The sequence below is a fragment of the Dipodomys ordii genome, unplaced genomic scaffold (assembly GCF_000151885.1).
Source record: "Dipodomys ordii isolate 6190 unplaced genomic scaffold, Dord_2.0 Scaffold176, whole genome shotgun sequence".
NCBI lineage: Eukaryota > Metazoa > Chordata > Mammalia > Rodentia > Heteromyidae > Dipodomys > Dipodomys ordii.
The window spans coordinates 977,637-995,090 of NW_012267392.1; the positions used below are offsets into that span (position 1 = coordinate 977,637).

The 17,454-nt window shown below is 47.0% G+C and overlaps 1 protein-coding gene across 1 annotated transcript in view; it reads right to left on the bottom strand.

The window, feature by feature from the left end:
* The window catches only part of Vstm4 (V-set and transmembrane domain containing 4), an 86,824-nt gene that overhangs the window by 69,163 nt on the left and 207 nt on the right, over nucleotides 1-17,454 (bottom strand). The window contains exon 2 of the mRNA XM_013033722.1: nucleotides 8,595-8,993. Within this exon, the coding sequence (XP_012889176.1) occupies nucleotides 8,595-8,993 (399 nt within the window). The remainder of the gene's footprint in view (nucleotides 1-8,594; nucleotides 8,994-17,454) is intronic.

Genomic DNA, 17,454 nt, shown 5'->3' on the forward strand with positions numbered 1-17,454 from the left:
GTATTGGGGCTTGAACTGAGGTGTGTGTGTGTGTGTGTGTGTGTGTGTTGGTATTGGGGCTTCAACTCAGGGCCTGGTCACTCTCCCTTAGCTTATTTGCTCAAGGCTAGTAATCTACCATTTGAACCACAGTTCCACTTCTGGTTTTTTGGTGGTTAAATGGAGGTAAGAGTCTCACAGATTTTCCTTCCCCACCTGGCTTCTAACCTCAATCCTAAACTCTCAGCCTCCTGAGAAGCTGGGATAGAGCTTGATGCATCATGAGGATGCTTCATGCATGTTTGCAAGTCTAGGTTTTTCATCTAAATCCATCCAACACAGTGGTGATTGCCGTGCAGGTCAGAAGGATGAAGGGTGTTTCTCTCTGGTATGTCATTTCACTCTGGTTATCAACTTTCCCCCCTTGATTGTGTCTGCACAAGTGGCCACTGTAAACATGGTGAAGTATGCTTGCTTCTTTAACCAGACACTTAACTGTCTAGTAAATTTCATTCCTAATTATCTATTCCAGGTCTCCAGAGAAAAAAGAATTCATTCCTTTCTTCCACTGAAACCTGGAATCTCTGTTCCCTGTGGCATTCATTCAGTTCAGATATAATTATTAATTTCCCCTCTAACATTTCTGGGGTCAAACAAACATCCAGATGACAAATCATTCTCATTTCATCTTTACCTTCAAAACTTTTACAGTGACAAGTGAGTTCTGGTTTTCTCCACATATCGCATTGAAACCTGACATTGATTGTAGATCAAAGAACAAATTCCCTTGATAAATATGCAAACTTGCTGGGTTGTGGTGGCTCACACCTGGACTCAGGAGCCTGAGATCTGAGGACCACAGTTCAAAGCCAGGCCAGCCAGGGAAGTCAGTGAGAGTCTTATCTCCATTTAATCACAAAACCCTAGCCCTAACCCTAACATCTGGAAAAAGAGCAGTGGCTCAAGTGGTAGAGCACTAGCTTGAACAAAAAAAGCTCAGGGAAGCACCCAGATCCTGAATTTAAGCCCCAAGGCCAGCAAAAATACAAAAAAAAAAAACTATGCAAAGTCTCAAATCTCTGCACTGGTGACCATAGAACTGGGCTATGCCTGAGCCCAGGGGATCCTTGGACTCCCTCACCAATCCAGAGGCCATCCTCTCGCTGAGTAACCCTACAAAGCCCAATTTCTAGGGAGAAACCAAGACAGACATCAGTACCTAGAGGACAAATCTGGGGTAAGAAGAAATCAGGCAGGGTGGATAAATACATGAAGGCAGAGATGCTTAAACCTGGAGAGAAAGCCGGGTGCTGCTGGATTACAGCTCATACCTGTAACACTATCTATTCAGAAAGTTGAGACTTGGAGGATCAAGGTTTGAAGCCAACCCATTCAGAAGGTCCAAGACACTCTATTCCCAATTCATCAACAAAATGCTGTGTTGGAGGTATGAAACTAGTGGTAGAGCACCAATCTTGAGCAAGCCAGCTGAAGAAGAGCTCCAGGCTTCAAGTTCAAACACACACACACACACACACACACACACACACAATTAAAATAAGGCCTTGGAAGGACAGAGAGCAAAGGGAAGAAGAGGAATTTCTATACTGAGCAGGAGACAGGACACAATGACCTGGATGTTGGAGCCAAGGGTAAGGGGTGAAAGGGTGCTCCTGAGGGAGACAGGGATGTAGAAGGAAGACAGAGGCCTGATATACAAACCACATGTCTGATTTTGAGCAAGTGAGCCATCAGCACAGTGTGGTGTTGGGGGGGGGAAGATGGGAGGAGGTGGGAGATGGGAGGGGGGGTGGTTAGGGAGCCAGAGACCAGGGTCACATGTGATGTTTGTACCTATGGGGCAAGGTGTTTTATTTACTTCAGGAGATATCAGTACTTGAAAAATTATGCACAGAGGCAGCCTTACTAACTTTTGTTTCTGATTTCAGATCATTCTGATTTCAGATTGGGAAAGCTCAACTAGTAAAATAAATGCAAATCTCCCCAAATGTGAAAAGCTCTAAAATCTGAAACACTTCTGGTCCCTAGCACTTCAGGTGAAGAATTGCTTTATTTCTCCCTACATGACAGATTTGATCCCCAAAGCAGGACAGCTTGCCCTCATTTCAGGGCAACCTTGGAACTCACCTGATGAACAGCCACCTTGTCTGTCTCTAGGGATTTTTGATGCACTCAGATTTTAGGATGGACCTTGACTTGTTAGCCCCAGTTGCTTTGCAAGCAAAACTGTTTGCTGGTTGTTTCTTAACCTAAAGTACCAGGAGCTGAAAACACTTGGGGATCTCTTTACTAGACTCTGACACCTGCAGGGTACAGAATTCTTTCCAATTCAGAACACTAGGCACACCTCCAACATAACAAAAAAAAACCCAGTGGTCTGGAGAAAGAGACATAGACAGAGAGACAGAGACAGACAGAGAGAGATAGAGACAGAGGGAAAGGAGACAAAGAGACACACACAGAGACAAAGACAGAGGGTCACAGAGATACAGTGAAATAAAGAGACAGACATAGAGACAAAGTGTCACACAGAGAGATACAGAGAGGAAAAGAAACAGAGACACAGAGATAGAGATAGACAGAGGGACAGAGAGAGACACACAGACTTCGAGACAGATCTATAGAGACAGGGAGACACACAGAGATATACAGAGAGACATACACAGAGACAGAAACAGAGAGATGAGACACAGAGAGAGACAGAGACATAGAGACAGAGACAAAGAGACAGAGGGAGATAGACAAGAGACAGAGACAGAGAAGATAGAGACAGAAAGACCAAGAGAGATAGAGAAAGAGATACAGACAGAGAAAGAGACAGAGAGGTGCTGAGCACTTCCAGCCCCTGCTGGAAGTCACTCCACCTGCTGCTTAGTCTCCCTTAATTTCCATCCTCACTGTGCACCCACCCACATCAATCCTGCTGTGAACCCATGATGTGGACATAAGGCACATTGGTCTTGCTTCCACCCACCAGCCTATTCCTTGGGGTAACACAGGGAGTACTCTGCAGTTTACTTCCTCTGATCTTTTTGTTTTTTGGTCAGTTGTGGCTTTGAACTCAGGGCCTGGGTGCTGTCCTTGAGCTCTTTTGCTCAAATCTAGTGGTCTACCACTTTGAGCCACAGGAACACTTCCTTCCTTGTGTCTTACCTGTGTGAGACACCACCTGAACCTCACCTGTCCATGGAATAAGCAAGAAGCTGTTACCTCCAAGTGGTTGTCATAGAAACAGAAGGAACTGGGGCTTTATTCAGCTGGAGTAACAATGTGAATACCTCCCTCCCCCTATACACACACCCTCCTCACAAGGAGCTCCTCTATGTGGCATAGCCAAACCTCCTTGGAAAGGGCTGCTGCCCCTCCCCTCACTCTACAGTGGCTCCTCTTTCTCCAGGATTCTAAGCTGCTTCCAGAGAGCATGAAAAACCCACACAGTGAACACCAAGCTAAGTTAGCTCTTGGTACTGCTCAGACGTTGGTGTTTGCCAGACTCCACGCTTGGCCCCTGCCCTTTGGGAACCTTCCCATCCACAAGCTTTCTCTTGCATGGCTTGGAGATCAGCTCACACTGAGATCACTCCAGAGCTGGGTGGACATGGTAGTATATGCTTGTAACCCCACCCATCAGGAGACTGAGATGGGGGAATAGTGAGTTCTAGTCCAGCACAGGTTACATAAGCAAGACTATCTCAAAAAGAAATAAATTAAAATTTAAAAACATCACAAGAGAGCTTGAGTCCCACAGGTATTTGTGCCTAATGGATGTCCCTGGCCCAATGGCCTTTAGCCATCTCATGATGCTTATTCTCAGCCCTAAACCTCCCCATGGACTGGCTCGTTATCAGCCACGATTCCTTTATCAGCCATGGGCCCCATCAGGCACAGGTACTGAACATGCCCTGTGTTTATGCTGAAGCTCTCTTCCTGACCCCTACCGAATAGATCTGTAAGTACATCTCACCTGATTTCTTACTATCTCTCCATTCTTGTCACCAAGTTTAACTCCCCATCATTTCAAGCTGTGCAGCAATGAAAGACTTCCCCTCTTTTCTTTCTAGTCTAGCCATCCCCAATTTCATACCCTAAGCAGCCAACAGCAAAAGATCCGAAGTGGGTCAGTATTTTCCACAGCCTAAGGCACTCCAGCAGACTCCCCAAGATTCCCCTGTCTAGAAGTGTGATCAGCTGGACTGTAAGTCACTCATTCAGACTCCAACCCAGATCCAATAAACTAGAATCCTCTAAGGCAGTGGCTTGGGAGTCTGCCTTCGCCAATCAATGCAAAGTTGAGAACACTGGCCTAACAAAGTCAAGTGGAAAATCCTTACTGTTTGGTACAAACATGGTCCACCATGCATGTCCCCCTATATTATGTCACCTCATATAAACCAAAGGTCTCAGCTCCAGCACTGTCCTCTCCTCCAGTCCTTAATGGGCCTTCTGTACATTTTTGTGGTCCTGTAGGTGAAGCATAGTGGCTCCACCCACATGTTCACAGGTCTCTCTTCTCATTGGTGGCTCCACTCACATGTTCACAGGCCTCCCCTCTCATTGGTGGCTCCACCTACATGCTCACAAGCCTACCTTCTCATTGGTGGCTCCATCCACTGCTCCCAGGCATCCATTACTGTAGGTCCAGAGTAAGAAAGGTCAGTCCCATGTACTAAAGTTTAAACATGTCCACCAAATGTTCATGAGTTGGAAACTTGACTTCCAACATAGTGTTTACAGGTAGCAGGTGACTGGACAGAGATCAATCCAAACAGATCAATCCATTGGTCGCTTAATGAGTGAGTGCATTATCACAAGGGTGAATTTGTCATCAAGGTAAGCTCTCCAGCATACTTGCCATGTGTCATCCTCTACCATATTATGAGAAAAACAATCTCGTGTGTCTCTATCTCAACTATTTTCAGTCTCCATTTCTTCCTCAAAATTCATGATAAACCTCTCCACCCTCTGTGAAACTTGCTTGCCAAATGTAAACTTTCCTGCACTTTCCAGACTTTCCACCAATATGCAGAGGTTAGTTCTTCCCCTGAGCCAATATAACGTTTTAGCTAATCACAAGCAGATTGTGAATGTGAGCATGGGTAATCTGAGCAGAGGGTCAGGTCCCTGTGTTAAGGAGAAAGGGAGAAGGCTGCTTGTTCCAAGTGCTTGATTGCCAGAGTTTGGTTGGAGGGCATCCTTCTACAGAAGTAAGTTATACCATGCCAAAATAATTTGTTGTTTCTGTGTCTTCTGTTGTGACTCTAGTGATCCTTAGAAATCATATTTCTAAGCACATGATGTAGCTAGAAGCCCTCATCAGGCACAAGCACTGGGCTTTTCGATGGACAATATCCACAGCTATGAATATTAAATTCTTTTTATTTAAAAACTATCCAGTCTTGGACATTTTGTTATAGCAATGAATCAGACCAAGATATATGCCTGCTGAGTGATGGGGTAAACAACACCAACTAACACTAGCCGATTGTATTTCCCAATGTGAAATCTTCACTGGAGTACACAAAGCTTGTCTAGCTGGAAAGACAGACCTTATCCCCCTGACAGGCTATAGCTCATTTCCTCAACACAGTTACCTTCTCTAGTGTCAATCCATCCTTCTGGAAATGAGTTTCTCTGAGCTGATTGTGGAGTCCCATTAGTCTTGCCAGGGCAATAGACAAGGCATACCCTTCTCCCTCCCAAGTTTGAAGCAACAAAGATATAATTTAAGTACATAGTAGAAAGTCTTACTGAAATCATGAGAAATACAAATAAAATAAGTCATGGTGACCAAATAGTGGTAACCCTCCCATCTGGCACATGGTAGGTAGCCAAGATCTTCTGGAAATGTAGGGCTCAGTCTCCTCTTCCTCCATGAAGGGAGAGCTGCTTCAGAGCCTTCACATACCTCTTGATGAAAGTCTCAGCAAGCTGTGACCTCAGCTTGGTTCAGTTGCACTGGGCAATAACAGATCAGAGTCACCATTTGCAGGCCTGGTGACTCATATCAAGACCTCCCAAGATAAGCCTCTTTGGTGTGTCCCTAAACCCCACCCCACCCCCAGCCAAAGAAATAAAGGCTGCACACTCTAGAGTTCGAGGCTAGACACTGACAAAGATTCTTTCCATAACCAAACTGCAGCCAGCCTCCTCTGAGCCTTGGTTAGCTAGATCAATCTTGGTCTATGAACAGTTTCTAAAAGTCCCATACAGTATGCCTGGGACAATTCTTACTATGCCCAGTTGAGCAAACCCAGGATGACCAAAAGATTAGCTATCTTTTCTAGCCAACACCTTCTGAAGACAACTTGTACCCCACATATATAGGAAGGAAGGAGTCCCACTTCCAGAAGCTTGTTACAAACCCGGATTACATTCCATTTGAGCCAGAGACCATTCCCCCTTCACATTGCTTTGAGTGTATATGTGCATGTGGGGTGTGTGTGCGTGCGTGTGCGTGTGTGTGTGTGTGTGCGCGCGCGCGCGTGTGTGTGTGTGTGCTGGGGTCTAAACTCAGAGCCTGAGTGCTGTCCTTTAGCTTTTTCCGCTTAAGACTTGAGCCACAGCTCCACTTCTGGCATTTTTGCTGGCTAATTGGAAATAAGTCTCAGACTTTCCCACCTGGGCTTTGAACCATGATCTTTAGGCCTCAGCCTCCTGAGTAGCTAGGATTACAGAGAGCCACCAATGCTTAGCCCAATTACTTTCTGGTGATTTTTATGCTTCCTTGACTCTTCTGAGTCCTTCACTCACCTCATCCCAATTCTCCCTCTCCCTGTAAAAATGCCCTGTACCCAAAGTACATGCAAGTTAGAGTTCCATTCATTTCATCCTGGACTCCACAGGATCACAACGTTACTACTGAATACAATCTGTCCTGACCCCTTCTTTATCTGACAGCACATGTAGTCCAACTGAGAAAGATAAAAAAAAAAGGAACCCACTTCCTTCTGGGGCACTGGGACAGAAGGTAAACAGTATTAGAGCACTGTTGAGTACTGTTAAGACACTGTTAATGTTAATGATAAGCCTTTATATAGGTGTCTCTTTTAATGTTTACTTTTTCCTTCAATGTGCTAAGATGTTGGGATCCGGGTCAATTTGACTCGCTAATTGACAGCCATTAAACTCATTCTTGATTCCATGACCGCCTTGAACAAAGGACCAACAGACAAGCAGCCAACTGGACTGCTCTGGTGCCAGCTCCACTTGCTAAGGACACTCCATGGGTGCCTTGAGGAAGCTAGATGCAACCTAAAGCACAAAGCTGCGACTATTTCAAACAGCTTGCAGAAGACTTTTGCCATCCAAAGCCTTGGTGAACTCTAGATGATCCTGAAGCCATTTCCACCCACACCAGGGGGAAACCACTTCCCCTAGTGGTCTAACAGAAGGCCTGAGACTAATAAAAATACAATCCTTAATTTGCATAAGAGAATGCTATGATTGGTGCAAGCATTATCTCTCCTGAGGGACTATGATGGGTACAAACAAACAATCCTCTATTTGCATGAAAGTGTGCTAAGATTGGTGAAAGCAGCGTTCTTCATTGTATATAGGATTATTACATGATTGGTGAAAACACAGTCCATCAACTGTCATGATTGGTACCGGCCAATCATGTGTCCCTATTGCTACACCCCCTTTCTGTCTATATAAGCAAGCCATGCAGGTCAACTTAAATCTAATAAATGTCTCTATAAAGTCATTTTTCTTACCTATTTTTAATTTTTATCATTAGTAGAGTGGGTTTAGCTAGGTACATAAAGAAAGACAAGATGTTAACAGCTGACATCTTGGGGCATATGGAGTTCCAGAGAGTAACTACATATGAAAGAAATAATAGGTATCAGAGGTGGTAGATAATGAGGGTTGTGCAAAACTGAAGATGAGAACTGCAGTCCTTAGCTGCTCTCAGAGTTCCAGGGAGCTGCTGAAGGGCCCAGTTCTCAAACACTCTAGACTGAAAGCTTTAACACTCACCATGGTTGACTACAAATACTGGTATCCAAGTCCTGTAGGAGAGTTACAACACCAGCAGGCACTGCCCGTGCTGTCTTCTACCACTGCTCACTGCTGCCAAGTTTTAAAAACCAGAGCATGAAGCCTCCAGCCTCAGTAACCAAAGCCATAAGCCTCTGGCTTCTAAAGTCTAAAACAATAGATAGGCCTCTAGCCCTCAGGGTTTGGAGCTGTGAGCCTTGAAGCTTTAGGCATTCAGAAACCAGGACTGTCAGCATGGGAAGAGCTTCTCTTTACTTACTCATGATTCCTAAGTAAGTAGAGCAAAAGGACCCCAGCAAGCTGACTGGTAATATAATCTGTCAGATAAAGGGAGATTTATCTCAAAGGTAGAGTTGCTAAACTTGGAACAGAAATTTGCTTCTTTCTGTCTTTGCTTCATCTCTACACCCTATGTCAACATTAGAGTCCAAGTAAAGCTGTACCCTCACCCCACAGCTCGACTCACATGGCCACAGTCATAGAGACACACAAGATGCGGTCCAGCCCAGCAGAACCAACACAGGGTCTCCCCATGGACCTCCTCCTGACCTCAGGGTCCCCTGTCACATGGACCTCTTCAGACAGGCCCTCACCTCTCATTTCTGTTGTTGAAGATCCATTAGACCAGGCCTTCCACTTGTTCTTGTACTTGCTGATCTCCTGCACTTTGCAGACATACTGTCCTTGATCCGATGGCCGGAGGGTCAGGACAGACAGCCGGTAGAGTGCCCCCCGTCGCTCCTCCAGCAGGCGCAGTCTCTGCCGATTGGCACTGCGACTAAAGTTCCCATAATATTGCACCACCTGGAGTTTGGTCATCTTCACCATCAAGGTCTCTTGGGAGTCAGAGCGTGCAAAGAGCCAGCGCACAGCCAGGAGGCTGTCCTTGCGCCTCTTCTGGGAGACATGGCAGAGCAGAGTGGCATTTTCTCCTTCTAGGTAGTCCACCACGGGCCCTGGGGACACGGTGACATTGAGAGCCCCGCAGACCTCTGCAGAGAAAAAGAGGGAGAGAAAATAATTAATAAAGGCCCCAGCTTACGCTGGTGCAGAGAGCCCAACCAGGAGCCACAGAGATGTCCTGGCGCTGGTGGTGTCCATGCTCCTGGGATAGCCAGCAAGGTAGTGATCCATTTTCATGATGGTGAGAAGAAGAGGTTCTTTTAGGGGTATCTGCTGTCGGTTCCCACATTCTCACTTACACATGGTTCTTCCTTTCACGTAGAATGTCAAACACGGACCACTTGGGAAAATGCATTTCTTGAATATTTTTAAATTAGTCACTGACATTTAACATTCGGAAGACTGGGATTTGGGGACTCTTGAAAATGTCCCCCCCTCATCTTTCCCACTACTCCCAAGGCTTGCTTTTAAAATACCCACGGGGCTCTCTTGCTGCTCTTTTCTAGCGCTCTCTGCTCTCTCTCTCTCTGCTCTCTCTGCTCTTTTCTAGCTCTTTCCTCTCTCTTTCCTCTCTTTCCCAGCTCTCTCTCGTTCCCAGGCCTTTCCCAGCCACATGGAGTGCCAACCTTGCCTGGTCCCAGCAGGTCTACTGAATAAACCTACCCCTAAAAAAATAATAATAAAATAAAATACCCACGGGGCCATGCACCAGTTGATGACTCATGCCTGTATCTTAGCTACTCAGGAGGCTGAGATCTGAGGGTCAACGGTTCAAAGCCAGCCAGGGCAGGAAAGTCTATGAGACTCTTATCTCCAATTAATCACCAAAAAGCTTTAAGTGGAGCTTGTATCTCAAGTGGTAGAGCACTAGCTTTGAGCATAAAAGCTTAGGGATAGCATGAGGGCCCTGAGTTCAAGCCCCAGGCCAAGTACATACACACACAAAAAGTGCCCATGGTCAGAGCTGCCCTGTGGAAGGACAAAGCTGCCCTTTAAGATAACTTGGCCTGTCATTCTTCCTCCAGCACTGCTGTTTTAGCTCTAACCAGAGTGCACACTCAGTAATTCATAGGGGATGCTAACTAGCAGCAGTGGTTCCTAAGTGTTTTCCTTAGAATCCAGATCTATGTTTTCAGAGTTGAAGCACAAATTATAACAAAGAATGAATGAGTCCCAGGAACAAAAGATGTCCCCAAATGTGCTTTTTTTGTTCAAGGTTAGCACTCTACCACTTGAGCAATAACTCTAGTTGCAGGTTTTTTGGTGATTATTTGGACATAAGAGTCTCAGAGACTTTCTGCCCAGGCTGGCATTGAACTGCTGACCCTCAGATCTCAGCCTCTTGAGTAGAAAGCCTAAAGGGGACAAGATTGTGTATAGGTCAGGTGCACTCCCGGGCAGGAAACTAGACATACTATCTAAAAAATAACCAATGAAACACAGGGCTCAGCTCATAGAACATCTGCTTAGCAACTGCCAGGCCATGAGTTCAAAACCCAGTATTGTCAAAACAAACAAATATACTAAATAACTAGAAAGTTATGATTTGGGGGTCAATTTTCTTTCTCGTCTCTTAGAAGCCAAATGCCAGTCCATATTCTACAATAATCCAAGAACCTTAACTTAATCACATCCATAAAGTACCTTCTTCCACTAAAGATAATGCTCACAAGGGCTTAGGCCAGGATGGCTTTGGGGGTCATTATTTAACACCCCCACACATGACTTCGACTTAGCCTTTGGTTACCTTATAGCGAGAGTGGGGATAAACTCGGGAGAAAAGGCTAAAGAAGCTCAACAGGACCCATTAGGCCTGCGTTCCTCCCTGTCAGCCCAGGAGATACCTGTGTGGGAAGTTTGGAAGAACAATCCTGTCTGAGTCCTGGGAAGTGGTGACTTCTACTTCATATGACAAAAGACACTTCATACAAGTGATACAGAAAAAGTCACAGGTATCCTGAAGCACACTGCAGGCTGATGCCCAGCTCCTTTAGTGGCCGTCCTAGTGTTGACAGCCAGGCACCAGTGGCTCACACCTATAATCCTAGCTGCTCAGGAGGCAGAGATCTGAGGATCAGAGTCAGAAGCCAGCTGGGATAGAAAAATCCACTAACTCTTATCTCCAATAAAGTAGTAAAAATAAATAAATAAAATAGCTGGAAGTAGAACTGTAGCTCAAGTAGTAAAGTAGTAAAATAAACTCAGGGTCTGGGACAGTGCCCAAGCCTTGAGTTCAAGCCCTACAACAGGCAAGAAATAAAAGAAAAAAGAAAGAGAGAGACAGAAAGAGAAAGAGAGAGGGAGAGAGAGAGAGAGAGAGGAAAGGAATGGAAGGGAAAGGAAGGGGAGGAAAAGGAAGAGGAGAGGAAGGAAGGAAGGAAGAGAGGGAGGGAGGGAGAGAGGGAGGAAGGGAAGGAGAGGGAGGGAGGGAGGGAGAAATGGACAAAGAGGGACTGTCCAGTCCCATCCCTGCCTCTCTCCCACCTTGGTGGGCCTCTTGCCCTAGGCCCTGCTAAACAGCTGACTGCTGAAGCCTAGCTGATGTGTACTTTTCTCTTCTCATGACAGAAGCTCCCTATGTGCAGGGCAGCAGCTGGGACCCCAGGCTGACCCCACCCCACCCCAGCAAGCACTGGAGGAGAGAGCAGAGAGACACAGCAGCTGCCTTCCAGACTCCAAAGCCAAGCCTACCCCAACCCCGTGGCTCCCCACAGCAGGAGCCCAGGCAAGCTGGGAAGGCAGGAAATGGAGACAATATGGGTGAGATGACAACACAGCCCCGACCCCACTCCAGACTCCCCTCTGGTTAACGCAGCAATGAAGGGATTATTTATAGTGACTGAAACCAGGAGAATGTGCCAAGTGCTCCGGTCCTCATGAGAGGCCAGATTCCATCCTGGAAACAAACTAGTAACCCTTCCATTCCTGCAGCCCAGGCTCCATCAGCAGTTCCCAGGAAAAGGCTTGGGCTGAGTTAGCTCCCCTAGGCAATGAGCTGCTTTTCCCTTTGGCAGCTCACCTCTCTGCCATTATTTTGACCTTTGTGGGTCTCCAAATGGCCCCGCATCTGTTTCTTCCACCAACGTGCAAAGATCTTTGTTTTGGGCTGAGCTGTGACTCATATCCTCATCTCTGATATCTAAGGATAGGACCATGCTGGGGGTCTTTATAGGGGTCATTACTTAAAATGAGGCCATCAGGGTGGATCCCCTCTAACATGATTGGTTTCCAAAGAGGAAGAGGAGCTGAGGGTCCTGACACACAGAAGAGAAGACTATGCAGGGAGGAGGGGAGGAAAGGATCTGCCAGCCAAGGAGGGAAGGCTCAGGAGAAACCACCCTGGCACCTTGACCTTAAACTTCTACCATCCAGACTGGTGGTTTAGGTCCCCAATATGTGAAGTTTTTTGGTTTCTTTCCCAACATGCCTTTGTGTTGTTGTTGTTGTTGTTTGGGTGGTTGTGTGTGTGTTGTGTGCAAGTACTGGGGCTTGAACTTGGGACCTGTATTTTTGCTTAGCTATTTTTGATCAAAGCTGGCTATCTACCACTTGAGCCACAGCTCCACTACTGGCTTTTCACTGGCTAATTATACATAAGAATCTCATGGACTTTTCTGCACAGATTGGCTTTGAATGGTGATCCTCAGAACTTAGCCTCCTGAGTAGCTAGGATTACAGGCCTGAGACATGGGTGTCTAGCTGGGGCATATGTTTTAATACCAGCCTAAGAAAACAGACACAGCCCCCTGCCTTCTGCCAGCTGATAGTCACACCCACCTTCAAAATAGGGTAGATGGTGAACTGAGGTGACTGAGTCCTCACCAGTCTGAAAGCTTTGCTGACATCATATACTTAGAGTTGTAGGGTCCCCACTGCAGTCAGGTATGGCCTTTGGCACCACAGGTAGTTTTCTACCTGGCAGAGGTGGAAGCTTGGTGTGTGTGTGTGTGTGTGTGTGTGTGTGTGTGTGTGTGTGTGTATCTGGCCCAGCCAAGAGAGACACAGTGTGTGTGTGTGTGTGTGTGTGTGTGTGTGTGTGTGTGTGTATCTGGCCCAGCCAAGAGAGACACAGTGTGTGTGTGTGTGTGTGTGTGTGTGTGTGTGTGTGTGCGCGTATCTGGCCCAGCCAAGAGACACACAAGTATAGCATATAGCTGTAGAGACAGCCCAACAAAGGAGCACACAGTAGGATGTTTACTAACAGAGACAGTGGTCATCAGGACTTAGAGACTCTATGGAGAAAACAAAGGAAGGCAGAAAGGTGGGGATCAGGCACAGCTGCATCCAGAGGCCAAACCAGGAGAGTTCCGTGACCAGGGTGTTCAGGCCTTCCCTCATACCTCTGCCAGGACAGTCTAAATGACAGAGCAGCCATGCCCTGCCCCGTAGGCTAAGGGGGCAGGCTGAGCCAGCACCGGAGAGTTGACGCTCACCATTCCTCCGCCAGCTAAACTCACTCCCCCTCATAACGGCCCTCACCTTGCCTAAAATTGCTAGAGTTACGCAGCCCCAAGGAATTGAGGAAGAGGAGCCCAACCACCAGCATACACACATATCACTCCTCCCCACGCAGAGCCCCAGCTCCTCCAGCCACACCATGGGCCACACATGCTGTGAAGACAGTATCCAAGCCCTTGTAGAAGAAAAAAGACAGATTGCAGGCACTGAATCAGACATTCCATTGCATCGTATCACCATCCTCAAAAAGCGATCCAGGCTTAAAGCCAGCCTTGAATCCTAGTGATCAGGAGGCTGGGATCTGAAGGATGAAGGTTCGAAGCCAGCCTGGGCAGAAAATTCCCTGAGACTCTTATCTCTGGATTAACCAGCAAAAAGCTGGAAGTGGAAGTGTGGCTCAAGTGGTAGAGTGTCAGCCCTGAGTGAAAAAGCTAACAGATAGTACCTAGACCCTAAATTCAAGCTCCAGTACTACACCAAAACAAAAACAAAACAAATAAAAATCTTCACCACCACAACAATAAAAATCATAGCTATTGCTCGGTGCCAGTGGCTCATGCCTATAATCCTGGCTACTCAGGAGTCTGAGATCTGAAGATCCTGAGCTATTTGAAGACAGCTCAGGCAGAAAAGTCCATGGACTTCCTATTTCCTATTAACCAGCAAAAAGCCAAAAGTAGAGCTATGGCTCAAGTGGTAGAGCATCAGCCTTCAGGGACAAAGCCAAGTGACAGTGCCCAGGCCCTAAGTTCAACCTCCACTACTAGCCCCCGCAAAAAGAAACAAAACAAAAAAAAAATCATTATTGCAAGATGCCAGTGTCTCACCCTGTAATCCTAGCTACTGAGGAGGCTGAGATCTGAGAATCACAGGTTCAAAGTTAGTCCAGGCATTAACGTCCAGTTAAACCTCACAAAGCCAGATGTGAATCAGGACAAGTCATCGGAAAATTTAACTATGGCCCAGGGTTTGGGAAGGTCACAGAACAAGCCTGATCTAGACTTTGAGGTCAAAGTAGTGATCTAGAAAGTTTACATCAGAAGTAATAAAATAAATAGTAGCAGCCAGGAATGACTTTCCTGGAAGAGGGTCCCATCTGTGCAAAGGCCCCGAGGCAGTAGAAAACCCATGCAGACTACAAATAGAAAAAAATCTGTGTCTGTTGGTAAATTTCAACCCACTGTGGCCCAAGTACCCACCTCTGCCTGAATATGGGTCTCAGGAGGGAACTGGGCTAAGCATGAAATGTATGTGCATGCCCCTAGGCCTTCCTCATTCTCTGGAGAAAAGTAACAGGCCATTGAAATTGTGGGTGGAGGTGGAAAGGTTGAGGCTGTTGTCTACCAGAGCTGGGCTAGAACTTGCATCGAACAGGAATGCATTCTCAGAGAGAATCCTTAGCTTCTCCATCTGCAATATGGGTGGTGCCTTTCATGTTGAACACAAAGGTCCCATGAGTAACATCTTTAAAATGTGTGTTTTGTTGTTTGTGCTGATACTAGAACTTGAACTCAGGGTCTTGTGTCCTGCTTGGCTTTGCTCCTCAAGGCTCTTGCACTGGAGCCACACTTCTACCTTAAGTGGGAGGACACCAGCCTTGAGCAAAAAAAGATAAAGGGAGAGCATGAACCCCTGAGTACAAACCCAGGACTGACACAAAAAATAAAATAAAACCCATAGTCCCAGGAGGCTCTGTGAAGAGAGGCCACCAGAGCTGCCCAAGGGTGACTCATATTAAGCCATGACTCAACTTAGCTCTTATGCAGGACAAACATGGCCTGACAGAAGATCACCCATGGCCTCTAGGTCAAGCATGGTCCTAAGCTCTTTAGATAAACTCTCCAGTTTATCTTCATTTTCTGCTGATTTTCCATTTACAGACAAGAGAACTGAGGCACAGAGAGGCTAAGCAATATGTTCAAGCTCACACTGAACATGGTAGAACTAGTATTTGAATGGAAATTAGGTGATCTGGCTTCAAAGACAACTCTTCTCACCCCTCCGCATTGTAGCTTGACTTTTAGCAAATACTTGACCTGTCAGTTTTCTTTACTTTAAAATAAAAGGTGGAGCTGGATGCTAGTAACCCATGCCTGTAATCCCAGCCACTTAGGGACTCTGAGATCTGAGGATCATGGCTCAACCAGCAAAGGACAGGGAAGTCTTATCTTCAGTCAACCACCACAAGGATGGAAATGGAGCTGTGACTCAAGTGGTAGAGCTCCAGCTTCAAGTAAAAAAAAAAAAAAGAATGAAAAGAAAAAAGGAAAAAAAGCTAAAAGGACAGTATCCAGGCCCTGAGTTCAAACCCTAGTACAATAATAATAATAATAACAATAAAATGCAATGTGGGATCAAGTGAGCAGGAAGATCTTACTCCCACCAAGAAAGACAGGTGGAAGACAGGTAGAAAAGCCTGGACCTTAAGCAGGTCTGCAGGGTAGATGTGGAGACATCTAGCCTGTGGGCCCTATGAAGCTCTCAAAATAATTTGTTACATGGCAAGACTGACACGATTCTGGCTGAAGGCTTATGGTCATTTTCCTGTATTGATCTTGTTGTATGGCCTGCAAATGGTGCTATCAATATCCAAATGACCCTAGGCCAACAACAATAAATAAAAGGTTACACACACAAGCACAATGACCTCAAATGCTAGCTGTCAGGACTGCCAAGGGCTTCCGGAATAAGAGGTTGCTCTTTACCTTGACAGTAGTCAGAGTCATACCACTTGAACCCTTGCTGTATCCCTGTGGCCAGAGGAAGTATGGACAGAAGGACCCATGCCGGTATACCCAGTGGTGGGGATTCTGTATGCTGGCCACAAGCTCTGGCCAGACCCTGGGTCTAGCCAATCTCAGTTGTTCCACTCCTAGCCAGGATAGTGACTATCTAGACAGGAGTATTTCCCAGGATGTCTGGAAAGTTCTGCCACAGGTCTGGCCAGGAGGGCCTTACTCCTCAGACTTTGGCCCATGGCAGCCCAAATGCCAGCTCCAGCCAGTATCCCTTGGGAGCTTGGCAAATCAAGTAAGTCTGGGTGTCAGAGTTTCAAAACAAAAGCAACACAGTGGTTCTGAGCAGCCTAGAGCCTGGTTTCTTGGATTCAAATCTCGGCTCAACACACCAGCTTGCAAACTAAGCAATTTCCAGCAAGTCCAATCGCAGGCCTGAGCCTCAGTTTCCTCATCTACAAAATAATCTGGGAGGAATGATTGACAGCACCGGCCCAATTGACTGAGTCAATGTTTTGTGAAGTATCTGGATCTATAAATATGTTCTTGTCATCATTACTTTGATTAAATGAGATAATAAACACTTGTCATGTGAGAGGCAACCCAGGAAAAGTGACCAGCGGTGTACTGCTGAGTGAAGTCTGGCCAGCAGGGCCCTCAAAACGGGGAGCCGGGCCCCACCGGACCTGGGGACACCAAGAGAAGAAACTTGAACTATTTGCTGCCCAAATGGAGTTCTGCTGCCCAAATGCAAGTCAGAGAGGTGGCTCCCGCCAAGTGGGGTGCTGGGGGGAAAAGGGTCTCCCTCCCCCCAGCCAAAGGAGTCTCACCAACCCCTAGCGGGACAGATCCCCAGCTCTCCACCCAGCCACTCCCGGTCTCCTTTTCCCAGCGTCTCCACAGTGAGTTAAGGAGAGCGGCACCGGCCAGGCACTGGCGGCTCACGCCTGTAATCCACGCCTAACTCAGGAGGCTGGTGAGAGCTGACGATCCAAGTTTGAAGTCAGCAGGGCGCAGACAAATCCGAGAGACCCTGATCTCCGATTAACCAGCAAAAAGCTGGAGGTGGAGGTGTGGCTCAAGTGGCCTCGAGTGAAAAAGCCAAACAAGAGTGCCAGGGCGAGAGAGATGGGGAGGAGGGAGGGAAGGAGGGAGGGAGGGAGGAGAGCGCACTGTCCCGCGGAACCTGCCCGCCGCCAGCCCAGGGTATCGCGGGCGCCGACCGCAGCCCGGGGCTACCGCCCCCTCTTCAGCCTCCCTGCTACCGCCAGACACTTGGAGGGACACCGGCGCCGCTACCCTGAGAGCATTGAACCGGGAGCAAGGAGACAGCGGGGCCGGGGCCCAGGGGCTGCTC